At 33.8% G+C, this 10,319-nt stretch overlaps 1 protein-coding gene across 2 annotated transcripts in view; it reads left to right on the top strand.

The window, feature by feature from the left end:
* LOC107742302 (proprotein convertase subtilisin/kexin type 6-like) overlaps window positions 1–10,319 on the top strand; it is a 111,400-nt gene that overhangs the window by 79,695 nt on the left and 21,386 nt on the right. For both annotated transcript variants that reach the window (XM_016555220.1, XM_016555221.1), the window contains 4 exons: window positions 1,567–1,703; window positions 2,285–2,467; window positions 3,468–3,570; window positions 8,488–8,684. In XM_016555220.1, coding sequence (XP_016410706.1) covers window positions 1,567–1,703; window positions 2,285–2,467; window positions 3,468–3,570; window positions 8,488–8,684 — 620 coding nt within the window. The remainder of the gene's footprint in view (window positions 1–1,566; window positions 1,704–2,284; window positions 2,468–3,467; window positions 3,571–8,487; window positions 8,685–10,319) is intronic.

Genomic DNA, 10,319 nt, shown 5'->3' on the forward strand with positions numbered 1-10,319 from the left:
CGAGGGGGGGGGGGGTTTTTATCAGTATGTGTTCAGTTCAAAGCGAGCGCTAGTGGTCTGAGGGCGCAGAGGGGGAGAGCTGCACTTTTGTTGATGCCTGATGCTTAGAGTGAGTTCATGCTGCTCAAAAGTAGCAGTAAGAATCACAAATGACCGGAACCGAATGCTTATGTATGCTTATGTGCAAAATAATGTATTGATTTTGATATCGCTTTTTAATCAGACTGAAATCTCTGTGGGAATAAATATTTTGTCTGTGAACGTGGAGGCAAAACTAAATTAAAGGGAGGGTAAGAACAGGTAGAAATAGCTTTTTAACATAACAATTGCACGTTACCACTTTTTACAGTGGGAGGTAAACGCTTAACGTAAAACTTCATATTCAGTTTGATCTTTTAATATCAATGTCTTAATGCAAAAGCCAAGTTAAGTGTTAAAATATCCACTATGATTACGGGGCCATTGTGTTAGAAGTACAGTGTTTATGACAAGTGAAATGTGAGAGAAAATTGATTTTCCATGGTTGTTGTTTTAGAACATTAAGCCACGTTACGAGTTTTTCACGAAGGGGCTGTGTCCCGTACACCAACGACGTTAACCTAAATAAAGGTTTTAGTCATTTTTCGGTTACTGCTGTAGGTGATGCAATGACGGTTACTGGAATTAAGGTTACAGAAATAATCGCAGATGGAAACTGTTATGCATTTATTTTGTTAATTGCTCTTTTGTTGTTTTATACACAATAATTTGGTGCAGTTGGTTGTGAAGGTTTAAGTGAGAACTGCCTGTAAAAATGTTTTAAAAGTGTTTTTGTTTTTTTAGGAAAATCTGTATTGTTAATGCTCTACAAATCAAATATGTGACCCTGGAGCACAAAACCAGTCATAAGTGTCAATTTTTCGAAATTGAGATTTATACATCATCTGAAAGCTGAATAAATAAGATTTCCATTGATGTATGGTTTGTTAGGATAGGGCAATATTTGGCTGAGATACAATATCTGGAATCTGAGGGTGCAAAAAAAATCAAAATATTGAGAAAATCGCCTTTAAAGTTGTCCAAATGAAGTTCTTAATGCATATTACTAATCAAAACTGAAGTTTTGATATATTTAAAGTAGGAAATTTACAAAATATCTTCATGGAACATGATCTTTACTTAATATCCTAATGATTTTTGGCATAAAAGAAAAATCGATAATTCTGACCCATACAATGTATTTTTGACTATTGCTACAAATATACCCCAGCGACTTAAGACTGGTTTTGTGCTCCAGGGTCACAAATATGTCAATATGAATTATGTATATATGGTTCTGTTGTTTATTTGTGTTTTTCTCTTTTTTTCCTTATTTGAATATCACTTTAGTTTGCTACTAAAGTTTCACTCTTTTGTTTGCACTTTAGTTTATTTCATCCATTATTGAGGAGGTTCAGATCTTTTTGAGGGATCTTCACTGTGAATAATGAGCAGTGATGCAGTGTATCAGATGACTTTGTGTTGTCTTATCTCCTTATTTTCATTATACTCTCTGAAGCGTTGACCTCTGTTTCTTCTGTCTTCCAGATTGTTTGATAACTCCAACGAGGGCTTCAGGAACTGGGAGTTCATGACGGTTCATTGCTGGGGGGAGAGAGCGGAGGGCACGTGGACGCTGGAGATTTCAGACTCGCCGTCTCAGCTGCGTAACCCTGAGGTGTTGGGTAAGGAACGGAGGGATGAGGTTCAGACCAACATGAGCATCAGACAACATAAGTCAGTGTGCTGTGATGCCAGTCATGTCCAGTCTAAACACAGTATAATCCTAAAACATCTAACTCTATTCCCAAATTTGGAGCCTAATTCTAGTATTGTTTACACACCTGCTTTTTTTGCTCAAATATGAAGCTGAATTTGATTGCCCCTTCAGTACTAGTTTGCTTTCACTCTGTTTTATGTTGTTTCGTACGATTGTGCCGCATGTGAAATACTTTCACCCTTCCCAACTTGTTTAAAAAATAGTACTTTTTATTTTATTGTTATTATTATTTTTCATATTTTTATTTGATTAATTTATTTGATTATTATTTTCTATTTATTTTTTTATAATTATCTTGAATGAATGAATTAAAATTAATTCTATTTTATTTTATAATATATAAATTTTTTTATTTTGAGCCCCGCTGCAGATTAAAGTCGTCCTGTCCTCTGTCTCGTCAGGATCGATGTGATTCATTGCAATGCATAACAGAACTTTCTTTGTCCCTCCTAATGGCTTGGTCTCCTGCTCTTTCTTCTCTGTCAGGTAAGCTGAAGGAGTGGACACTAATCCTTCACGGCACGGCTGAGCACCCCTACCAATCCCAGGGTTCCCAGCACTCGCGCTCCAGGATGCTGGAGATTCCCACAGCAGGCAAGGAGCTGAAAAACTCAGATTCTGTGCCAGGAGCCCCTGAGCATGAAGAGGAGGAAGAGGAGGAATATAACGGTACTCGCAGTAATGCCTAGACAAGTTCAGAATTGTTTGTTTTTTAATCTTATGCTCACTAAGCCTGCATTTATTTGATCAAAAATGCAGTAAAAACAGTGAAATATTACTACAATTGTACAACTGTTTACTATTTGAATATATATGAAATAGAAATCTTTTGTAACTATGCAATTATCTTTACTGTTACTTTTGATCAATTTAATGCGTCCATCTAAAAATAAAAATGCTTATTTTATTAAAAACAAAATCAAAACCCCAAACTTTCGAATGGTAGTGTATATATAAAAATTCATTTTAAACTCTTTTAAAATGCAGTTAAATAAGGAAAAACATGCACAAGGGACAGGTGATGTATTCTGAACATTTTGTTTATTATTGGTCTAAAAAGGAAATTCATGTTAAAAATAAAAGCCAAACAAATATAAGCTTTAAACATTTTTAAATATATAACAGCTTAAAAAAAAAAAAAAATAACAGCTTTAAAAAACATATTTGCTACTGCATTAATACTGGAGCAAAATTGATTGCTTCAAAAAAGATTCAAAAACATTACTTATATTTAATAAATAGTATGATGATATTATTATGCATCATATATAAATATGATGGTACTTGTTGCTTGTTGATAGTGTGAGATTAATAATATCTTTAAACTGGCAACCATGTAAACGACTGAAACATAAACATACACAAGATATATGTTATTTTTCCACAAAAACGTGGAAATAATTTCTCTGCTTTAATGTGCTTTTGTCTTTTGTGATAAAATGAACGATTCCTAGTCCACAAAAGATCCTCTATATGAGATTTATTGTTCTAATAAACCTGGCATTGCATACTATGAATATTGTTGAATACTCTGTGGGGACTTGCTTCTTATGTTCCTCATTCGTAAGTCGCTTTGAATAAAAGCATCTGTTAAATGACCGAATGTAATATTATCTACTACATCTGTGGATGAGATTGCTGGAGCTGCTGGTTTGTGACTGTATTTCAGGTCCGTGTCATCCTGAATGTGGAGATCAGGGCTGCGACGGAGCAGACGCCGATCACTGCCTCAACTGCATTCACTTCAGTCTGGGCAGCCTCAAGACCGGCAGGTAAAGACATCACATAGAAAGACAGAAATTATATCTAAAGAGAGTGGAAATCGTAGGATTTGTAGGACATTGTAGGAACGCTCGTAGGATTATTGTAGTTAACTAAAACTAAAACTATAAAAAATAAAAAAAACATTTTCATTACTTGCAGTAAAATATTTTTGAAATTAAATTAAATTAATTTTGTTTAACTTGATGTACAAAAATAACTAAAACTGAAATAATAATAAATTAATACAAACTATATAGACGTATTTAAAAATGTTAAAACTGACAAAAAATTACAATAATAAAAAACTGAAAATATAAAAAACGAATTCAAAATTTTAATAAAAACTATTATAGTATCGAATAATAACACTGTTACCCTCTTAAAATTATTAAATATCTAAACTGCCTATTAAAATGATCTGAACTTACTTAAGTAAATGTCCCTAAACTAAATTGGGTAAAATAATAAGATACAATTAGTGTTTTTTTTTTTTGTTATAGTTGCCTAAAAAGTTACTTCAGACAAAATAAACTGAATTAAAATAAAATATTACAAAAACACTGACACTTATATTATTTCAGCTACTTGCCAAGATCATATTTCTTATTTTCATTTGTTTTGCTCATTTTTATCTATATAGTATTTTTATATATTTTTATTTTATTTTAATATGTACTATTTTTTTTATTTAATTCAAAAATATTTTTATTTTATATCTCATTTTTTATATATTTCATTTTATTTTATTTTGTATTTGTTTTTGGTTTTTTTTAAGATTTATTTTTGGCATTTTTGCCTTTATTGTGATAGGACAGATCAGATATGACAGGAAGCGAAGTGGGAAAGAAAGAGGGGGGGCGGGTTCGGCGCCGACATTTGTATTGTTTTTAATAGAATTCTATTTTATTTTGTTTCATTTTTAGAATTTTCAAGTATTTTTAATTTAATTAATTTATTTTATTTCATTTTGGAAATCGCTTTGGCTCTCAGGACTACACGTTGTAATTGTAGCTTTACTTTTAAGCATTATGTTTGGCACAGAAGGAACCAATAAAACATTTCACATATTACATTGGCTGTGTTCTTAAAGCCTAGTAATATAGCTTGCTTTCTACGCAGGCAGCTGATTTCTAAGTCCGCATCCTAATTAAAGTGAATTCTCATAAGCAGACCTAGATGGATATTTGCAATTATTTGCGTTCATGTACTTCCATCAGGTGTGTTGCTTTCTTGAATGAATTACATTTTTGTTTAATGCGAACCTTCTTTGAGCCCCGCTGCAGATTAAAGTCGTCCTGTCCTCTGTCTCGTCAGGATCGATGTGATTCATTGCAATGCATAACAGAACTTTCTTTGTCCCTCCTAATGGCTTGGTCTCCTGCTCTCTCTTCTCTGTCAGGTAAGCTGAAGGAGTGGACACTAATCCTTCACGGCACGGCTGAGCACCCCTACCAATCCCAGTGTTCCCAGCTCTCGCGCTCCAGGATGCTGGAGGTTCCCACAGCAGGCAAGGAGCTGAAAAACCCAGATTCTGTGCCAGGAGCCCCTGAGCATGAAGAGGAGGAAGAGGAGGAATATAATGGTACTCACAGTAATACCTAGACAAGTTCAAAAGTTTGGGGTCGGTGAGAATTTTTTTAATTTTTTAATCTTATGTTCACCAAAGCTGCATTTATTTGATCAAAAATACAGTAAAAACAGTGAAATATTATTATGATTTAAAATAGCCGTTCTCTATTGTAATATACTTTAAAATGTAATTTATTCCTGTGATCAAAGCTGAATTTTCAGCATCATTCCTCCAGTCTTCAGTGTCACATGATCTTCAGAAATCAGTCGAATATGCTGATTTGCTGCTCAAGAAACATTATCTTAATATCATCAATACTGAAAACAGTTTATGTTTTGCTATTTTTGAGTAAACATAATTTTTTCATGATTTATTGATAAATAGAAAGTTTAAAAACAGGATGTATTTGAAATAGAAATCATTATAAATGTCTTAAAAAATTACAATAATAAAAAACTGAAAATATAAAAAACGAATTCAAAATTTTAATAAAAACTATTATAGTATCGAATAATAACACTGTTACCCTCTTAAAATTATTAAATATCTAAACTGCCTATTAAAATGATCTGAACTTACTTAAGTAAATGTCCCTAAACTAAATTGGGTAAAATAATAAGATACAATTAGTGTTTTTTTTTTTTGTTATAGTTGCCTAAAAAGTTACTTCAGACAAAATAAACTGAATTAAAATAAAATATTACAAAAACACTGACACTTATATTATTTCAGCTACTTGCCAAGATCATATTTCTTATTTTCATTTAGTTTAACTTGAAAACTAAAACTCAAATAAAAATTAATAAAAACTATAGACATATTTAAAAAAAATGTATGTATACAAAAGAGAAAATGTATACAAATGACAGAATTACACAAAAAGTACTTTAAAGGGGTCATGAACTGAGATACCAAAATTCCCTTGATCTTTTCACATACAAGAGGTCATTGTATTATAAAAGTAAGAACTCGGTCCTTTGTGCACTTCGACACAGGATTTTCAAAAAGATTGAAACTAACTAAAAGACGATGCTGTGCCGAGTGTATTGGATCCGACAGTAATGTCACAACACACAAGTGTGAGTAACTGCTTTTATTACGTGGTCACTATTGCTTTGTCTCTTCTTACAGATCGTTTTATATGTATTTAGATACTTATGTGTTTTTGACCTAAATCACAGCAGCGTCCATCTATGAGGAATGTAGGCTGTCAAACATACACAACTGTTAGCCAATCACAGCAATCTGATGAGGGGGGTCAAAAACAGGACCGAAAATAGCCTATTACTTCTAAATTATGATGTTTTTTGATGTAAAAATCTTAATAACATTATAAGTGGACCTCAGAGAACAGTACAAAATAAAAAACAAAGGCAGTTCATGGCCCCTTTAAAATTCTAATTAAAAATATACAAACTAATCAGAATGAGAATCAGAAAGAGCTTTATTGCCAAGTATGTTTGCACATACAAGGAATTTGTTTTAGTGTCACTAAAAAGCTTTCCAGTACACGGAGACAACAACAACACACAGACAATAAAAAGTAAGATGAGAATTAAAAAAATACACATACATAAATATAAATATAAATAGACAAAAATAGAAAAATAAAATAAATTGTATGTACAGTTGTGCTGTAGATGATAGAATAGGAATAGAATGAGATGCAGGGATGTACTTGGATGTAGGTGGTAACAAATAAATGTAAGGTTATTGCACATATTCAAAATATTAAAGGGGTCATATGATGCGATTTCAAGTTTTCCTTTCTCTTTGGAGTGTTACAAGCTGATTGTGCATAGATAAGATCCCTGAAGTTGCAAAGACTAAAGTCTCAAAACCAAAGAGATATTCTTTATCAAAGTTAAGACTCTGCCACGCCCCCCTAAAACGGCTCGTTCTAACACACCCCACATATCTACCCCCACTATGTGGAAATATTTGCATAATCCCGCCGCAAATGTGCACGCAAAGAAAGAAGGCATATAAAACGGCGCCACTCAGAGACATGCAGAAACAAGCAGATTATTCATATAGCAGTCTCTTTGCGCTTTAATATTCACAGACACATATCATAACTACTTTCGATTTATCCATCCATCCGATTACGCGTTTTATGTGACATCCTCGTTATACTGTAAATTCCATGTTCACGACTGCAACGGGATTCTCTCTGCTTCACGGAAATCATACGGCCTTAAAGTCGGCATGAAACGGAAGTTGCGATTGTCTTTTCTTCTCTACTGTGACGTATATCCAAATGAAACGGCATCTGAAATGAGAGGGCTGGACTTGATTTTGTCCTTCGGGAATTGATTGGATCGTTGAAAGCTGGGGCGTTGCTAACAAAACGAAGGCAGATCTGAATGCCAGTTTGCAGTTAGTGGTGGGGGATTTCTCTCCACTGGATTCACAGCCGACACCCAAGCATGAATAAATGTTTCATTTATTAAGGATGACGACGACGACGATCAATGGCACAAAACATGTCTTTTCAATGTTTAGGGGTAACGTACTCCCTCATGACTGGTGTGTGTGCTATAAAGTGAAGAAGCATCAGCTTCAGCTTTCCCCCCCGTCGTTTATCCCAGAGTTTACCCCTCAGTCACTAGCTTCGCCCTTGCACCATAGCTCGTGACCGGAAGAGAAGATGAGTCGTTTTGAGGGGGAGGGGAGGTTAACGTTTTTGATTAAAGATTACGAGGGCACATGAATTAAAAAAAAAAAATGAAATAATGAAGTGCACGGATAAATTATTTATAATAAACACTACAGTATTCCATTAAAAAATAAGAATTTTCTATTTTGATTTCATGGTGACTTTAACTTATAACTTGTTATTAATGCGACACACCTTCATCTGCACAGAGGGATGGTGTCCGCGAATATGAGCGAAGATGTTGGATGTATTGCCTGCTTTTGTAGCCACTTTGCATCCACATTTTTTGCAAATTGGATCCGTCCTCAAGGATAACCCCGCGTTCGTTTTTTTAAAAATCCGAAGTATTCCCATACTGCAGATATTAACTTTTTTTCGGCGGGGATGGAGATGAGATATAATCTCTGTCTCTTGTCATTTTCTCCGCTGCACGTGCGTGTAAGCAGCCGAGTGAATGCAGAGTGAAGCAGCCGAGCGGAAATACGTTGCATGTGCGTTGGTGAGATTTTTTTTCATTCTTTTTTTTTTTTTTAAACCGTAGATATGCAAATGTTTTCGGTATGATAACCGTGCACGTTCAAACCGCGATAAACCGTCATACCGGTACATCGTTACAACCCTAGTTGAATTAAGTCTTTTTTGTGTTCCTCATTGTCAAACAGATTGATGCTGCTTTTCTTCTTGTCCCCCTCACAGGACGTGTGTAAGTCACTGTCCGCTGGGTTATTTTGAGGACGGAGAGGCCCGCAGATGTCGCCGCTGTCACCGAGGCTGTGAGAAGTGTGTGGCTCGTGGGCCGAACGAGTGCCGCTCCTGCCGGAGAGGGCTTTACTTCTACTCGAAGGAGAGCACCTGTGTGGAGACCTGTCCCGCCGGCTGCTTCCACGACGACGGTAAGTCTGACCAAGATGGGACGTCCACTGATACATTTCACTTATGAGTTTGAGCTGAAGTTTCTATACAACCATATAGAACCGTATGTATCTAGTAAATACCAAACCGAGGTCTGTCACTTTTAATAATAATTTAAAAGAAACGCAGTATATCGTCCATTTATTTACTTCTATTATATTTATTTCGATCATTATTTCTATTTATTTCTATTTAATTATTATTTTACTCATTTAAGGTGCCAAAGCAACTTATAAATGATGAACGTCATAAGCGATTTATCACCAAAGAGCCAACAGTACTTGAAGTACTGCAAAGTTTTATGATTAATTTCAGGCAAATGAACCAGTTAATTAAAATAAATGAATAAATTATGGATTTTGCTATCCTCGTACTACTAAGCTAATGATGTGGTACTCTGATAAGCATAAAAACACATAACACATAAACATTGTACTGTGTAAATGTTAAAGTAGTCATTTATGTTATTAAAATGTACATTATATATACATATACATATAAATATATAATTCATAATCTAAGTAATCACAAAATAAATTTGACTGTGAAAATAACCACAAAAGATTATTTAAAGCTATTTTTGTGTTAAATGAGAAAGTATCAAGTAGACATTACAAATTGTAGCTTTAGAAAGAAATGTTTTATTTGATTCAACATAAAATGTATTACTCATAAACATTTAGGCTACAACGACCTAACGTAAACTATGGAACATATAAGAATATAATTTAATAAAACATCTCAGTATTTTTTGTTCATACAATGAAAGTCATTGGTAACCAAAACTTTGTTACCAACAGTCTTCAAAATACCTTCTTTTATGTTCCACAAAAGAAAGGTTTGAAACATCATGAGGGTCAGTAAATGATGACAGAATTTAAATTTAATGTTTTTATTTTTAATTTGATTTTTTTTGTATGAAATGATACTCTAAATAAGAAGCTAAATCTGCCAGCAGGTGGCGGAAAGTGTCTTTATGAGTCATTCATTCATTCGATTCGTTCAAACGGCTGATTCATTCAGGAATGAAGTAAACGGCTCTCTATGAATGAGCCTTTGAATCATTGATTCACATGATTCGTTCAGAAACTAATCACCGCTGTGTTGCTCACAGAAGCACAACAGTTCTGCTATGGCTTTAAAGCTAATATATTCTCTGCAAAATTGAGCAAAAACACATTGTGTTTAAAATATAACACAATATCAACTTCTTATTTACTGAACTGTTGTATAAAATCACATTTAAACTCGTAATATTCGGGACAAAATCACCACTCGTGTAATACTGCTCTTTTTGCTCGTGTGATATCGCTTATCGTATGATTATAAATATGAGACAAAAACTCATACAGGGGCATTTTTTGCCTCGATATCTTTTATTTTAGGGCATAACTGCACTTATGAGCATCATATTTGTCAATAGTGAACTATATGAAATGTAAGATGACGTACAGGTCTGGGGGCGGGGCCAGTGCGTTAACTGTGTAAAAATATTTTAATCATGTTATTTTTTACATATATACATAGAGCGAGAGATAATTTAATAAAGTATTAATAAAATATTCACATAAAATATTTATTTACATACATGTTCCAAACCCACATTATTTTGTTTA

Source organism: Sinocyclocheilus rhinocerous, unplaced genomic scaffold, assembly GCF_001515625.1.
Source record: "Sinocyclocheilus rhinocerous isolate Xijiao unplaced genomic scaffold, SAMN03320098_v1.1 scaffold75, whole genome shotgun sequence".
Taxonomy (NCBI): domain Eukaryota; kingdom Metazoa; phylum Chordata; class Actinopteri; order Cypriniformes; family Cyprinidae; genus Sinocyclocheilus; species Sinocyclocheilus rhinocerous.